Genomic DNA, 17,231 nt, shown 5'->3' on the forward strand with positions numbered 1-17,231 from the left:
ATCCAGAGCTGTGCTGGGATTCTTTGAAAGCTGAAAAGGCCAAAAAGAGAGAGAAAGTTTATCTATTTATTTCATCTTCCTCTAAATGGGAGGAATGTCAACTGATATTTAAACATAAAGGGAAACATAAGCATCTCAGAAAATGTTTTCACATGACCTTTCTCCAACTGATTGAAAGTGATTTTGTGCTCATCTATGTTTTTTTTATCTACAGTGAAAGTCCTGGTCTTTTATTTCAGCGTCAGCTAATTCAGAGAACATTTATCTATGGAACAGATAATTTCAGTTAAATATTACTTCTACTGGTGTATAAGTAGTGTGGAGTAGTTGTTTTTGAAGCAAGGTTCAGAAATGGACCTGATTTGTAAGGCAGTCATCCTCTTTCTGTTGGTTTCTCTCAGCCTTGGCATAGATGGGGAATTGGCTCAGAATTTTATCACCATTGCTGGGCCTCTCCCCAGCGATCTGGCAGAGAGATGGGGCGTGCAGGAGCAGGGCCCTGAATCCCAGGCTCCCCTGTGCCAGGCAGATGCGATGGCCGCCGAGCTGCCCCGGTACCTGCGGCGGCTCCGTGCGCGGGGGGTGACGCACTGCGGGCTGTCCCTGCCGTGGGGCCGCGTCCTTCCCGGGGGCAGTGCCCTGGCTGCGGACGGAGCCCGGGTGCGCTGCTACCGCCGCCTGCTGGAGGCCGTGGCTGCCGCGGGGCTCAGGGCCGTGCTGCTGCTGCACCGCGGGCCCGTCCCTGCCCTGAGCACCGCCAGGCCTTTTCCTGAGCTCTTTGTGGAGTACGCGGATTTCAGCTTCCGTGCTTTCGGGGACCTGGTGGATGTGTGGCTCTCCTTCAGTGACCTGCCGCAGGTCCTTCAGAGCCTGCCCTACACTGAGCCCCAGGAGCGAGTCCAGGCCGTGGCTGCTGCTCACAAAGCATTTTACTCCATGCTCCATGAGCAAGTGTCACCAGCAGGTAAGGAGAGCAGGGCTTTTCTGTATGACTCGCTAATATTTTGTGGTTGCATTAAATGGCAACTGCTACGTGCAGTCTCTGTGTAGATACTTTTATGTGCCTCTTCCTACCCACAGAGGAAAGACCAAAACTTTTCTGAAATGTACCTGAAACTTTGAAAAAGCAAGGCACAGAAAGTCTAACTGTGAGGAATTCTGCAATGCCCTTTGTTTGGGTTTCCTCATTGCAGACACTGGGGTTTGCAGTAATTAAATCCCAAACCTACCTGTGTTACACAGAGCAACAGCATTACACCTCTTCCATGATGGGTGGCTGGGATGTTCCAAGCAGATATCTCCTTGGGTCTGCCTTCTTTGGTCTTTTCTCTCCCAGACAGACAACCAGTAGAGCTGGCTGAGTCACTATTTCTTCTCCCAAATTTTTAATTAGTTAATTAATTTTTAATTCTTGCATTTGTCAGGAATACTTTGTCGTACAGTTCACACCATCTGATGATAGCCCTTAAAAGTTCCCCATATCCCCTCCTGCATCTCCTGTCCCTCCAACTTCCTGTCTATTCCAACATCTCAAAAACATTCAGCATAGAATGGATTAAAAAAAATAAAATTGTAGAACCATCACAAAGGCATGAAAATTAGTAAAGGTATTACTTATGCAGGGAGTAGAAGGGCATTTTATTTACAAAGGCTCTTTGAATGGTACCTTTGAATTTCTACCTTCTTCAGTTTTCCATTGAAATCACAAAGGGTATCCTGAAATCAACTACCTGGAGCAGTGCCTGGTGTTCCACAGTTTCAACAATTTAAAACTGGTTTTAAAATAACTACAGTAAACTGAAATTTTTATTTGTCCTTAATATGTTATCAACAGACTGCCTCTTTCTTTCTCAAGGTGGAAAGCTGTCCATTGCTTTGGAAATGGATGATGTCTTGGACAGTGCTTCATCAGAATTGCTTTCAGTTTCTCTTCAGGTAGCTCATAATATTTCCTCATTAAGGGAATATTTCTAAAATTATATAAATTTGCCTTGATCTAGCTTTGGTTTTATGTATGGGATCAAATGACTTGTTGCAAGTTAAATAAGATTTTAGCAGGTTGACTAGTTTGTAAGCTTTAATTATTTGATTAGTCTGATTATGTGAAATCAATTATTTAAGAATTGTTTCAGCATCCTTTCTTGGCTGGTAGGCACTGATTAAGCTACATGGAGACAAATTTGCTCTCCTAATTGGCAATGTCAGCAATATACTTGCTAAGTGACAGGGTGTCTGCAGAAAGTGTACCTGTTACCCCCTGCAGGGGTACTTAGTGCACCACCAAAGATATGGATACATTATCCTAATTAGCTGCTATTTAAAATATCTGCTGATTATGGTAAAATCTAGACTGAGCTGTGCTAAAAGTACAGTGATGTAGTTGCACAGGGATGGCACAACACAAGGAGAATGTAATCTCTGCAAAGGCAATGACATTCTTTCTTAAAGATCCAGGTCCCTGTTCATAGCTGTCCTCACCCAGAGGATGTTGATTATTAGGTTATAATGTATGCATGACAGTGCAGAGTTTTCTGCTGTATTCATAATCCTTCAAAACTTAGAACCAGATCAAGCAATGTTGTAGGATTTAAGCAAGGTGTGGTTTGTAGGGAGAGCAAAGATGAGCTGACTGGATAGAAGAGAACCTTGGACTGAAAAACAAACTAAAAGCTTATCTGTTTTATTCCAACTTCATCACCTGGTTTAACAAGAGATTGCCATCTGTTCCCTTGAGGTTGATGGCTGCTAGTGGGATAATTTAATCATTCCATACTTGTGCTATAGAATGATCAAAGATTTCTGAAGTGGACTTTCAACCAAGGGTTATATGAGGTTATATACCTGAACCGCATAGTTATAAAGGTTTCTCTGATAAATCATAAACAGACATAAAGAAATTACCTGTAAATCATTAATTTTAAATTAATAAAATAGAGTTTAACGTAGTTGTTTAAGTTGTACTTTGTTTAGAAGGAGACATACAAAGCACATCTTCCCATACAGTTTCCAGTTTGTGCTCTCTGTATTGTCCAGTGCTCCCATACAGCTGTATGGCTTCTTGCTCCAGCAATATGTCTTTATCAAACCTTACACAGTTTTATGTATTTTTAATGTAATAATTAAAAATATATCATTTTTCTCCAGCATGATTATTTTCCTTTTCTTTTTTCCAGGATTCAGTAGACTTTGTGTCTCTTAACCTTCAGTATCACTGTGGAAATGAAATAGATTTTTACAAGAAAATGAGTGAATTCCAGGTAAAGTTATGCACAGGGTTAAAATGATAGCAGCAAACAACAGACCATAAATAGGTGCAGAATTTCATGTGCTGTGATGCATGTCTAAAGAGTTCTGATTTTCTGTGAAAACTCAGGCAGCAGCCACATTAGGAAGCAGCTGCAAAGTGCTCATTTCTCTGTGGTTATTCTGACTTAAAAACTGTTATTGGAAAATGCTGGAAAGCATCATCTAGGTCAATGCTTATTATTGATGCATTAACAATTAGAATGGCAAAATTCTTTTATCTGGGACTGAACAACCTCTCTCACATGCTAAGTGTTTGATAACTAAGCTGTTAGACCCATACCAAGTACTGAAAGATATTAAACTCTAGCTTGAGCTCTACAGCAGTGCTACCAAACTTCACATTCCTCATCAGCAGGGGTAGAAATCATCAGGTGCCAGAAATGCTACTGAGGGGGAGTTTATTAAAGGATCAGATCTGGCAGCACCAACATCAGTGATGCTGTAGGCTGGTACCTATTATAACCAATATAAAATCTCTGGCAGTGAACTGCATTCTTGAAATTCATAAGGAAAGAGTCATCCAGCATCTGGGTAGCAGGATAAGGAGCTGCCCATTTAAAATGTAAAAAATGCCAAGACAGGGTTTTACTAGCTGGCTGGTGCTTCTCTTCATACTACTTTCTAATTTCTGGTTTGCAGAATGTTTGGAAGGACAAAGATATCTTGGTTTTTAGTTTAAAGGTCCTTGACTGTGCCTCCGTGGAAGAGCATCCTTTCATACCAGTAGCTGCCATTGCCACAGGTGAGTGATGTTTGAAGAGGAAGAGTTTTTTAGTTAAGATCTGCAGGAAGAGCAAATTCAAACTTAATTTTCCTCTACAATTAACTTGTAGAAGAAATTAAAAATCATCCAATCTAGGCTGCTGCTATTAGATGAAATAAGAGTTTTATATAGTGTTTTTGGAAAATTAAGGATGGATGGTGAGTGTTGAGGGAGGGGAAGCAGGAAATCTTTTCCAGATCTTTTCATCAGCCTCAAATTGCAGAAAGAGAAGTATAGGTTGGATATTAGGAAAAACTTCTTTCAAGATATAATTGTTTGTTGCAAATAGTGTTGTGCAGTCTATGGCATCTAAGACTGTATCCATTACTTACCATTTGTTTGTTTGCAGCAATTAATAAAGAAGAAGCACGTATGATTGGGTGTGACGTTAATGAATTCTTGGACTACTTACCTCGTGTTTTAAGGTACTATAAAAATACTGTAGCACCATACATTACTACAATAGGATACAGTAATAAAACAGCTTCCTCTAGGAACCTATGTGCAGGCAGAGACAGGATGTTTTAGTGGTAATGTCTGCTGTTAGCTGCTGAAAGGGCTGCAAAGGGCTGTTTTTCTGCTGAGCCCAGTCTGTTCCAATTACTTGCAATCCTCTAATCCTATAATGTAATCCTCTTCCACTCTCTCATCCTTGGTTACCCAAATTGCACCTTCAAGCCAGTAGTAACAAGTACATTTTTCAAGCCTTCTGCTTTTTTCAAGAGCAAAATGGTTATAAATAAACACATCCAGAGGTTTTCCTAGGGGAGAAGCCACTTGAGCTTATGGAAATGTGGGAGATGTCATGGTGCAGGGAGATGCTAAGGATTACAACGGCGGGAAACTCATGAAGCAGTTATAGCATGGGAGATTGCTGCTTTCTGCAGGGATTTTGTTTGCACCTCTGACCTAACTAATGGATGATGAGACTCTACATGCAAAGAGCTGCTTTGCAGTTACCCACTGCCCTCATCTTCATGTCCCAGCTGGGAGAGAGCAGTGCTAGATTGGTCAGATGTCAGAGGAACTATAAATGGCTTATGTGACCTGAATGGGAAGCAAACTTCCTTTATACTCCGTGTTTGCAAGTTTTATGGCACTGACATCCTCCTTGGAGATTTTAACTTCTATTCATTATATTTGCAGTGAAACAAATACTCTACAGGAAAAGCCAGATGCTGTTCTTGCCCCTCGGTCCTCCTATCAAACAGTCTGGGAAATGTTTGCTCAACAGTCTGAATCAGAGAGGGATTCTTTCCTGCAAGATGTTTTCCCAAGTGGGTTCCTCTGGGGCGTATCCACAGGTGCCTTTAACATTGAAGGAGCTTGGGCAGAGGATGGGAAAGGAGAGAGCATCTGGGACCAGTTTGGGCATGGGGGCCATGTCCAAATGAACCAAACAGCAGACGTGGCATGTGACAGCTATTATAAAACCAGCTATGACATTTACCTGCTTAGGGGTCTTCACTCCCAGCTGTACAAATTTTCTGTATCCTGGTCTAGAATTTTCCCTGCTGGCAGCAACAAGACCATCAGTTCCAAGGGGGTTGATTATTACAACCGCTTAATTGACCGCTTGGTGGACTCTAACATTGAGCCCATGGTGACTCTGTTCCACTGGGACCTGCCCCAGGCTCTGCAGGCTCTTGGTGGCTGGCAGAATGAAAGCACCATCGATGCTTTTGTGAGCTATGCAGATTTCTGCTTTTCCACCTTTGGGGATCGGGTCAAGCTCTGGGTTACGTTCCACGAGCCCTGGGTTATCAGCTACGCTGGCTATGGCACCGGAGAGCATCCTCCAGGAATCACTGACCCAGGAGCAGCATCTTACAAGGTAGGGGCACAGGAATAATTAGGATCCTGCAGCTACTCTTGTTGGGTTGTTTTCCATGGTGGTTCTGTGCTTTAACTATGTTCAAATTTAATGTCACCTCTGAGACAACTATTTGATTGCTGAATTTACAATACTTGTTAAAAATGGGTTTGTTAACAGAGGCCTGGTGTTATTTTATTTTTCTATTCTAGACTGATATGGATGGATAGTCAGATTCTTTTGCTTTTTCCAAAACTTACTACATTCCCTTGTCTATCATTAGTTTTGTCAAGGTGTTTTCTTTTGGATGGAGAGGACATTTTCACATGGCAATAAATAAACCCAATGCTTAAGAGTTTTTGTGCAATGCAGTGTGACACATTTTCCTCTGCTTTCTGCTTGCCAGGTTGCTCACACAATTCTCAAGGCTCATGCCAAGGTCTGGCACCTGTATAATGACAAATACCGTTCTCAGCAACTGGGAAAGGTGGGGCTGGTGCTGAACTCAGACTGGGCTGAACCCAAGACTCCGGGCAGCTCCGAGGACGTGAGGGCATCTGAGAGGTACCTGCAGTTCATGCTTGGCTGGTTTGCTCACCCCATATTTGTTAATGGTGATTACCCAGATGTCCTGAAGGCTCAGATCCAGGAAGTGAACCAGCAGTGCTCCACAACAGTTGCACAGCTGCCTGTGTTTACAGAGGAGGAGAAGTCCTTGGTGAAAGGGACTGCAGATTTCTTTGGCCTTTCCCATTACACTGCCCGCCTGGTCAGTGCCGGCACTAACGGGATGTGCACAGCGGGCTACGAGAGCATTGGGAACTTCTCCTTGCATGTAGATCCTTCCTGGCCACAGGCTGCCTCTTCTTGGGTCCATGTGGTCCCTTGGGGATTAAGAAGGCTGCTGAAGTTTGTATCCCAGGAATACACAGGGTCAAAGATCCCAATATACATAGCAGGGAATGGTGTGCCCACAGGAGACACCGGGGATCTCCTCAATGACACTCTGCGAGTGGATTATTTCCGACGCTACATCGATGAGGCCCTGAAAGGTATGGAGAAACCAAATAATTTTATTTTATTTTAATCATGGCAAGTGGTTACTCTAGCCCTTCCATGGTGGTTAACTTTTAAACATCACCACTTGCACAGTGATGTTAGGCCAGCCTCCTGTTGTGTAGGTAATCAGTGTGACTTTATATGCTTAAGCCTGTCTGGTGTGCAGATATGGAGCTCTCCATTCTCTTTAGATATTGGAATGCATTTTTTTATATATGGATTAATGTAGCCTGGACCCTAAGTTCAGTCCCTCTGTGAGGACACTGTTCATACACTCCAGTTCTCCTGGAGATGACTGGCCTAAAGGCTTTTGCCTGTAGACCTCTCATAAACTGGGGCTGAGCTGCCTTTACCCATTAATCAAACCTACATGGCAGCAACCACTTCAGACTGCAAATGTCTTCCTAACATTTCTACCTCAATCATTTTGACAATGTTTAGGTTATGCTTGTAGAATGTTCAAGTTATGCTTGTATCTTTGCAAGATGTGTACCTTTTGACATAAAAATAGTGTTATTGGCAAGTTCTGTACTAGCATAGAGAGCTGAGATTTCAAATAGAAATTTGACTGATTCTCTCTAGATAGGCTAAACAATACTGTCAGAAAAACATTAAATATGCTGTAATCAATATGTTGGTGATCAGTGTGTACAGCATTTGATCTGCTTGACCTAGATCTCAACATACTGCTAGAAGTGCTGAATGAGCTACAGAAAACACAATTTAGTGTTGCTGTCAGGCCTCAGCAGAAGTAAAGAGGATGGACTGCACATGGGAGGGAACTTTTTTTGAAAAAGAGAGATTTAGTGCTCTTTTGTAAGCAATGTGAGGAGGGATGCTAGACTTGCCTCTGCTGGTATTGGGTACACAGTTCAGCTAAAAGAAGCTGTCTGTGCTCAGGGAATATGGGCAAGCACTAAATACCTGATTCAAAATCAATGTTTCAGTTTAATTACTGTGTTAAATCTAAAAGTGAACCATATGCGTAAATTGATGAAATCTGCTTGAAAACAAGAGCAAAGGGGAAGGGATACCAGAGGCACAAGTGTCCTTTCCTCAGATATCTCTTGACAAATACTTCTTTTCTCACACATTTCTATCACTAATCATTTCACCAGTTCCTATTACTGTGCTGGCTGCTTTTCCTACCAGATACTCCTAATTGTTAGGAAGTTGTTTTAGCCTTTAAAACCATTTGTAAGTGCTTGGCTTGTCACACCTCTGCTTGGCTGTGGTGCTTCTGTAGTGCTGAGTTGTGTTCAGGAAATATTCAGGTGGGTAATTAACAGTGTTTTGTTTCTGTGGCAGCGGTGAAACTGGACGCTGTTGATGTCCGGTCCTACATTGCTCGATCCCTGCTTGATGGCTTTGAAGGCCCAGCAGGATACAGCCGAAAATTTGGGCTGCATCACGTGAACTTTGAAGATAGCAACAGACCAAGGACTCCCAAGGCATCTGCTTACTTCTATTCCAGAGTTATTGAAAAAAATGGTTTTCCATCCCAAGCCTTGAGCAGATCTGCACCAGTGGTGTTTGACCGACCTGTGCCAGCGAAGCTGCCAAGTTTACCAGCATCAGAAGTTCCCTCCAAGGCAAAGGTTGTCTGGCAGAAGTTTTCATCCCAGACTGCCTTTGAAAGAGACATGTATTTCTATGGGACCTTCCCAGAGGATTTTACATGGGGTGTGTCTTCCTCTGCCTACCAGATAGAGGGAGGTTGGGATGCTGATGGCAAAGGCCCCAGCATTTGGGATACCTTCACCCATGTCCCAGGGAATGTAAACAATAACGAAAATGGAGATATAGCTTGTGATAGCTACCACAAGGTGGAGGAAGATATTTACATGCTGAGAGCCTTAGGGGTAAAGAACTATCGCTTTTCCCTGTCCTGGCCTCGAATTTTCCCCACTGGAAGGAACAACTCGATCAACAGCCATGGAGTTGCATACTATAACAGTCTCATTGATGGACTGATTGCAAACAACATCACTCCAATTGTCACTCTCTACCACTGGGACCTACCACAAGCTCTCCAGGACATTGGTGGCTGGGAGAGCACTGAGCTGATTGACCTGTTTGACAGCTTTGCAGACTTCTGTTTCCAGACCTTTGGGGACAGGGTGAAGTTCTGGATTACCATCAATGAACCCAACATCATTGCCCGGATGGGCTACGGCGAAGGCTTGTTCCCACCCAATGTCAAGGAGCCTGGCAGCGCTCCCTACAGGGTTGCCCACATCTTACTGAAGGCTCATGCCAGGGTCTACCACACCTACGATGCCAAATACAGAGCGAGTCAGGGAGGGATCATTGCCCTGTGCCCCTTCATTAGCTGGGGTGAGCCAAAGACACCGAGCGACCCCAGGGACATTGAAGCTGCTGACAGGTACCTGCAGTTTTTGGTGGGTTGGTTCACACACCCAATTTTCAAAAACGGGGACTACCCCGAGGTCATGAAGTGGAAAGTTGGGAACAGGAGCGAGCTCCAGAACCTGCCGTCGTCGCGCCTGCCGGTCTTCACAGCGGAGGAGCGCGAATACATCCGGGGCACGGCAGACGTCTTCTGCTTCAACACCTACTCCACCAAAATTGTGAGCCATTCCACAACACGTCTCACGCCCTTCTCTTATGAGTATGACCAGGAAGTTTCAGTAACAGTTGACAGCTCCTGGCCGTCCTCAGCTCTCCCTGACCATCGGCCTGTGGCCTGGGGTCTGAGGAGGGTACTGAACTGGATCAAAGAGGAATATGGAAACCCCCCAATCTATATCATTGAGAATGGCGTGGGGAAAAAGGCCACATCAGATGTTGATGACAATGCCAGGATATTTTACCACAAAACGTACATTGATGAAGCTTTAAAAGGTACCAGAATTTGCTTTTGTTCTGTGTTTTGTTCTGGTGTTGTGTGTCTCCTCTCTAGATTTCTGGTTACTTAATTCCACTGAAGAGTACTTTTAAAAAGTGATTGATATTGGTCTTTAAATAGTCTGAACACAAATGGACATAGTGTTTGGTTTTATGATCTCCTTTGCATGGCTGTACTCTGTTTCCTATGAAGCTATGAAGATTCTCTCAATGATCTATTTGACCAGTGCCACCTGTATGAAACTAGCAGCCTGTATGTGCTTGCATGTGAATTCCTTAGGGTTCATTTAACGTGTGATTATGGCGCTGATGCTCCTCTGGTTTTTTTTCTGGTCTTTCAGCTTACAAGGTAGACGGTGTTAATCTGAAAGGATACAACGCTTGGTCTCTGATGGATAACTTTGAATGGGTGGATGGTTATGGTCCAAGATTTGGATTGCACCAGATTGATTTTGACAACCCCAACAGGCCAAGGACGCCAAAGCGCTCTGCTGTGTTCTATGCTGAAATCATCCGCAATAATGGCATCCCACTGCCCAAGGAAGATGAATTTTTATATGGAGAGTTTCCAGAGAACTTCCTGTGGAGTGTAGCAACTGCAGCTTACCAGGTCAGGAAACTGAGATGGACTCCTGAAGTATCTGTGGACAGTTAATTTATTGTATGGCACCAGACAGAATAACAGGCTGAATTCTGCGCTTGGCTGAGACCTAAATTTGGGTTTGCTAATAATTCTTCTCGCATTTTCAATCACAGATTGAAGGAGGATGGAGAGCAGATGGGAAAGGACTTAGCATTTGGGACAAATATGCCCACACTCCCTTGAGAATCGGCAAGGATGCGACTGGAGATGTAGCTTGTGACAGCTACCACAGGATTGAGGAGGATGTGGAAATGCTGAAAAGCCTCAAGGTGTCTCACTATCGCTTTTCCATCTCCTGGTCCCGTGTTCTCCCAGATGGGACCACCAGGTACATCAATGAGAAGGGACTGAACTACTATGAAAGGCTGATTGATGCCCTTCTGGCAGCCAACATTGTGCCTCAGGTAACTACACCCAGTAACTTTCAGGTTACTAAAAAATACCAAACCCCAAATCTGAGCTCAGAGCAATGTGTGTGTTTCCATCCATACCCTCATTCACACAGAAATTGTTTTTCATGGGTTTTAATTACATTTTGTGAAGAAACATGGGGTATTGCATAGGCAAATGAACTTGGAATGTACTTGGAATGTAGGGAAAGTAGCTTGAAATTACTACCCAGAAGGACCACAGTAAACTTACTTTTGGCTGTTTCCAATGGCCTTCTTGTCCCTTTACCTTGGAAATAGATTCCACAGGGACCTATGCAGGAATCTTTCAGACACTGAGATGAGACTGAGTAATGTAGTTCCCAGGATCTTCCTTCTTCCCTTTCTTAGAGATGGATGTAACTTTATTTTTTTCCCGGGAGTCAGGAAGCTCCACTGGTGAGTGTTATTTGTCACATACAATGGACAGTGACCTCATCCCTGCATCAATCAGCTCCTTCAACACTGTTTAGTGACTTTGAGCCTTACCAGCCCAGACAGGTGTTCTAGTGGATTGTATTTCAGCTGAGAGTCGGTGCAGGTGCAGCAGTTCTTCACTGATGAGTTCTGGCTGTCACAAGGTGGTTTTTGGTAAAAGCTTCATCTTCACCATTAGGCAGTCCCTAAAGAAACTGGCAAAAATGTATCTTATTGGGGGTATGAGTGATCACTACATTAGGAACAGGTAACTGCAGATCAAAGCACAGTTTATTTGTGGTGAGAAATGAATCTGAGTTACTATGAGATTGGCTGGTTGAGTCCTTTGTCCTCCTGTCTTTCCCCACAGGTAACTCTCTATCACTGGGACCTCCCACAGGCACTGCAGGACGTTGGTGGGTGGGAGAATGAGACTGTAGTTCAGAGGTTTAAGGAATATGCTGAGGTCCTTTTCCAGAGGCTGGGGGATAAAGTGAAATTTTGGATAACTCTCAATGAACCCTACAACACTGCCTATCTTGGCTATGGCACTGGCACAGCTGCTCCAGGTAAGACTGCTGGGCATAGCCTCAGAGCCCTCATGGCACTGTCAGCACAACTGTTTTATGCTGCAGCAGAGCAGTTCCTTGGGGCTTGCAAAGGTAGAACAAGGAAAATGGTGTGCTGTGGATAGATGGGGTTTGGATTGCTGTGGTGTGCTGAACAGGTCCTTCTTTTACTCTGCCTGTCACCTCCAAGTCTGGATTACACTTGCTACCTGGAGCAGACCTTATTTCCAGACCAGCTCCAGGGACTATAGAGAAGATTTAGGGCTGAAGGAAGACCCAGCTCAGCAGCAGGGTAGAACCAAAAGAGGGGATGTGAGCTGACCTGAACACACAGCTTTCTGCTTTCCAAACTGGCAGCAGCAGCCTGTTGCTGGCAGTCCCTGTCCCACTCCAGAGGGAGGAGAGGTCAATGCAGGGTTCTTCCCATGGCAGCTGCTCCTTCAGCTGCCTCTGCCTAGCACTGATTCCAGCCCAGGGCTGGCCTTGGGGCACCAGGTATTGCACATTCACTCCTTTCCCAGGGGCAGTTCTGGGTGCCCTGGGGTTGTGCTAACTTGGGACCAGCCCTGCTGGGGCTGGGAGGTGCTGCTCCACTGCCCCTGCTGTCCCTGTCCCTGCAGGCGTCTCGGTCCGGCCAGGGCGCGCTCCCTACGTGGTGGGGCACAACCTGATCAAGGCACACGCTGAGGCCTGGCACCTCTACAACGAGACCTTCAGGGCCAGGCAGGGAGGGCTCATCTCCATCACCATCAACTCTGACTGGGCAGAACCACGCAACCCACACAGCCAGGAGGACGTTGAAGCTGCCAGACGGCTCATGCAGGTACAGAGACCCCTGGTCACAGCTCTCCCTGCTGCTCCAGGTGACACCCCCTCCCTTGGGTGCTGGACATGCCCAGAACCCAGGTCAGCATCTCACTGAAGTAAAATGGTGAGGCAGAGGCATCACTGCAAGGAAATGTGTCCCCCTCTTACAGAGGCTGATCAAGAATGCAACAGAAACGAGACAAAACATGGTTGCAGTGACAAAAGCTTATTAAATTTACTGCTGTTATATGGGCATCTCCTTGTATCTCCATGTGCCTGGTGTAAATTCGAGTATCACCTATAAAGCAGCACATAAGAATGGCTAAATCCCAAGTTTTGATATATGATTTATCTTCCCTTAACTTCTGATTTAGTTTTTTCTAGGTTGGTTTGCTCACCCCATTTTCAAAAATGGTGATTATAATGAAGTGATGAAAAGAAGGATTCGGGAACGAAGTCTGGCCCAGGGCCTGAGCAAGTCCCGGTAAGTGCCCAGGCACACACCTGCTTTTGTTTCACTGGCTGTGCTGAATCAGCTTTTCTTACAGAAATGATACATTTCAGTGATTCTTTTCCAATGTTACTGTAAAAAATCTTACTATATCCTCACAGAAAAATTCTAGTTTATATTATTTTCAGAGAATTAGAGAATGGTTTGTGTTAGAAGGGACTTTGAAGATTATTTAGTTCCAATCTAGGCAGGGGGGCTTTATCTATTCCCTGTCTTTACCTCTCTTGCAAACTAAATTGATTAATATATCTTTGGGGTAATGAATTGTCAGCTCAGTGACACAGTAACTGCCCTGCATTAGCCACGGTACTTTACCTGATGCTTGTGGTAAATTTAACTTTTCTTAAAACTATGTACTGAACTCATTGGTGCCTCTCAGTTACATTTCTCATTTTCTATTCCCAGTTCCCAGTAAGGAATTTCTCTTCTTCTGTTTGTGGTGCTAGTACCAGAGATCCCAGCATTACCCATGGAGTGTATGCAAAGTGTATTCTCTGTTATCTCTTGCAGGCTTCCAGAATTTACTGAGAGTGAAAAACAAAGAATTAAAGGCACATATGACTACTTTGGTCTAAATCATTATACCACAGTTTTAACATACAACCAAAACTATCCTAAGGGTGTTATGTCATATGACTCTGATAGGTAAGAGGTGAATGTAAATTATTGCTCAAGTAAAATCTACACAGCTGGAGCCTGGGTTAACTGACAAGTGTAAATTTATAGCAAAATTTAGGTGTTATAAGCTGTTATAAACCAATACTAGGGATAATATAACCAAGCAGTACCTGAGGTGCTGTTATTTCAACAAAAGTCCAGCAACAGCCTTTTTCTTATAGACATGAGGTGATGAACAGTATTTATCATATTTCCTGCCTCCAATCTGCAGTTTAAACTGTGAGGTGTTATCCTGGTTTATGCATACTGATCCATTTGGTGTTAAACAGGTTTAGGTCCCTCACTGCATTGGGTAAATGTAAATTCAAAGCCTAAATAGCTAAATCACTCCATGGTTAAGTATAGATTAAGTCAAGGTTTTTTATTTAGATACTAATTTCATTTCTCAACCTCAAAAAGTAAACAGTAGGAGCTTACTAGTTTTTGTAATGAGAATTCAGGTAATGGTGTGACCACATGTGGGGATGAAATTGTCTCCTTTCCAAAATGTTTCCACAGGGAATAGATGAAATTTGAAATAACTTTGCTTTGCTGGTACATCCCAGCCCCTAATAGCTTAACCCTCTAGGACAGCGGGCTCATTACATTCCTGCATGTAATGTCAAGGGCAGTTTTGTGTGCTCAAGCATTATGCCTTGAAAAGCAGAAGCAGCATTGTAGCATGCAAAGATTTGGAACCAACGTCCCATTGTCAGCCACACTGGCTGATTTGCACAGAGTGTAATTGTAAATGAAAACATGAGAAGGGATTTTTAGGCTGGTGGGCACAGAGCTGCCTGGCAGTGGGACTGGCCCTGAGCAGTGTCCTCCTCCCCAGGGGCGTGGCCACAGTGACAGACCGCAGCTGGCTGGGCTCCGGCTCCCTCTGGCTGAAGGTGACACCCTTTGGGTTCAGGAAGATCCTCAGGTGGATAAAGGAAGAGTACAACAACCCTCCCATTTATGTGACCGAAAATGGGGTCTCAGAAAGGGGAGCCTTTGAATTCAATGACACGTGGAGAATGCATTACTATCGGACCTACATTAATGAGGCACTGAAAGGTGAGAGTGAATATTGACATCTGGTCAGCCAAAGCTCTGGAGAGCAGCACTGGCTTTGCCACAAAAATGATGTGTATAAAGCAATTTGTAAAGAGCTGAAAGACCACTGCTACCACACTTGCAAGTTACACAGTTATATGGGCTTACTGAATCCACTTCCAAGAGCCTTGGGGTTTACCAAAAACTGCCCATAGATAGTCACAAATGTGCCAGGAAAGATGATCTAAAGGAAGAGAACAAACCCTGGGTTTAGTGGGGTATCCTGCAGGTTCCTTGGTTTGCTGCACCTGCTGAGAGAGGTACAACTACCTGATAAACTCCTTCTAGTCTGACTACTGCTGTGTCTAAAAGCATAATATTAAAAAAAAAAAAAACAACAGTAAAAACCCAATGCCCAAACTGTTTTCAGTTACAGCAAACAACTTCAGGAAAGGGCTTTTTCAGTTTGCTTTTCTGATGTACTGAGAACAGCCAGGTGTTCAGGCGTTTACTGCCTTGCAAAGGCCCCACAAACACTTGTTTAGGCACAGGTTGCATTTTGATGGATTTTCTTTTTTATTCCTAAACCTTTGTTTCTTGTACAAAAGTTCTGACTTGGAACAGAGAAAAGCAGTGTCCAGTCCTGGGCACTGAGTGAACCTGCTGGGTGCCATGTGTGGGTGTTCTGGAGCACCTTCCTTCCCTGGCTGGCCAAGGGGTGACCACTGACCTGTTCTCTCTTCTCTCTGCTCCTGCCTGCAGCCGTTGTGCTTGACGGTGTCGATCTGCGGGGCTACACTGCGTGGTCACTGATGGACAACCTGGAGTGGGCAGCAGGTTATGAGGAGAAGTTTGGGCTCTACCATGTGAATTTCTCTGACCCTGCCTTGCCACGGCGCCCCAAGGCCTCAGCCAAGTATTACTCACAGATCATAAACTGCAATGGCTTTCCAGACCCAGCCACGGGCCCACATCCCTGTCTGGAAGAGGAGCCAGAAGGTAAGTGACACAGCAGAAATGGTGCTTGTGTGTTTGCATCTAATCCTAGTCCCAAAAGAGTTCCAGAATCCTAAGGTTTTTAGAGACACCACCATTTTCTGCAAGTTTTTTAAAGACTGCAGTTAATGTCAGTTCCCTATGCAAAACCAGACTAACAACCAAACCTTGTGCAAGAGCACCTCAATACATGCTTGTCTTAAGAATGTAGCACAAGTTACTCCATTAGACTTTACTCCAACAGAACTGCCCAAGATGTTTTCCAAACCACACATATGCAATATTACCACAAGATTGTTTAAAAAAAATTTTGAATACTTTATACAAATCCTCGTTTTGGGTAAGGCTTTGGAAATACCAATTCTTTTGTCATTTGTGTCTTCTCCACTGAAGCAGTACAATGAAAAGCAACCAGTGTTAGGTGGGGGTTTGGGAATGAGAACACTCACCTGTGCTATCAGGAATTGCACTGTCAGCCTCAGCTGTGCCTTTACTCTGAGCTAGAATTGTATCAATCCCTGCTCCTGCCAGAGTATTGAAGAGAGGAGTTAAAGGCTGGTGGAGGCAGGGAGCAGCAGTGCCACAGCTGCATGGAACAGGCTCTGCACTAACCCTTCCTCATTGTTTTCCCATTCAGTGACTCCAACAGACCCCACTCCAGGAGCAGCTGACAGCGTGAGCTTTTTGGGATTGGATTTGACATCCCAAGGGGCAGAAATAGCACTCTATGTGCTTTTTGCTCTTTCTATAGTTGGAGCACTGAGCTTGGCTCTTTTTGCATACAAATACGGAAAATTGTCCAAAAGATCACATAAACAACAACACGTGGAACTTAGTAGTAAACTGTAATATTTCCACCTCATAAAATGTTTGTTTGGTTTGTTTTTTTTTTTTAAAAAGTCTATACCAACAGGAAAAAGAACTACTGCTTTGCAGTACTGCAGCTTTCTGTCTTGCCTCAGATGCTTCCCCAGCATTTGGTTGTTTTCCAATTTAAAAAGCGGGAGGAAAATTATTTTTCTATGTGACCTGTCTCTTTTGTCCATGGGCATTATTGATTTGATTTCTTAAAGATCAAAATAAAATTGGTTGTTCCTATCTGCATATAAAGATTCTGAACATCAGCTGGCATCTGTCCTTGCTTCATCATCATCATCATCAACAGTTCTGAAAGGACCCCTGGAAGTTCTCCTGCTTCTCAGAATTTTAAGACAAATTAGTGTCTCTCCTGGTGAAAACTGTTATACTTGCAGCTACTGTACAGATTGGATTTTCACCCCCTTTTTCCTTTATTGCATGTACAGTAAGGTCATTTAACCTGGAACAAAATGTTTGTCGGCTGTATTTTAAATT

The 17,231-nt window shown here is 43.9% G+C and overlaps 1 protein-coding gene across 1 annotated transcript; it reads left to right on the forward strand.

The window, feature by feature from the left end:
• Window positions 1-351: 351 nt before the first annotated feature.
• On the forward strand, window positions 352-16,978 carry LCT (lactase). The gene is made up of 17 exons (XM_063161594.1): window positions 352-964; window positions 1,856-1,935; window positions 3,174-3,257; window positions 3,946-4,048; window positions 4,419-4,486; window positions 5,187-5,903; window positions 6,289-6,934; window positions 8,250-9,806; window positions 10,151-10,419; window positions 10,566-10,856; window positions 11,668-11,866; window positions 12,487-12,689; window positions 13,048-13,157; window positions 13,695-13,829; window positions 14,680-14,903; window positions 15,645-15,881; window positions 16,516-16,978. The coding sequence occupies exons 1-17, from the start codon at window positions 352-354 to the stop codon at window positions 16,725-16,727; spliced, it is 5,748 nt and encodes a 1,915-aa protein (XP_063017664.1). The 3' UTR covers window positions 16,728-16,978.
• Window positions 16,979-17,231: the final 253 nt, after the last annotated feature.

Source organism: Melospiza melodia, chromosome 8 (assembly GCF_035770615.1).
Source record: "Melospiza melodia melodia isolate bMelMel2 chromosome 8, bMelMel2.pri, whole genome shotgun sequence".
In the NCBI taxonomy this organism is placed as follows: domain Eukaryota; kingdom Metazoa; phylum Chordata; class Aves; order Passeriformes; family Passerellidae; genus Melospiza; species Melospiza melodia.

Coding starts and splice junctions, on each gene's coding strand:
- LCT (XM_063161594.1), top strand. CDS start 352: ATGGACCTGATTTGTAAGGCAGTCATCCTCTTTCTGTTGGTTTCTCTC. Junction 13,158..13,694: donor CAGGGCCTGAGCAAGTCCCG/GTAAGTGCCCAG, acceptor TATCTCTTGCAG/GCTTCCAGAATTTACTGAGA. Junction 15,882..16,515: donor TCTGGAAGAGGAGCCAGAAG/GTAAGTGACACA, acceptor TTTCCCATTCAG/TGACTCCAACAGACCCCACT.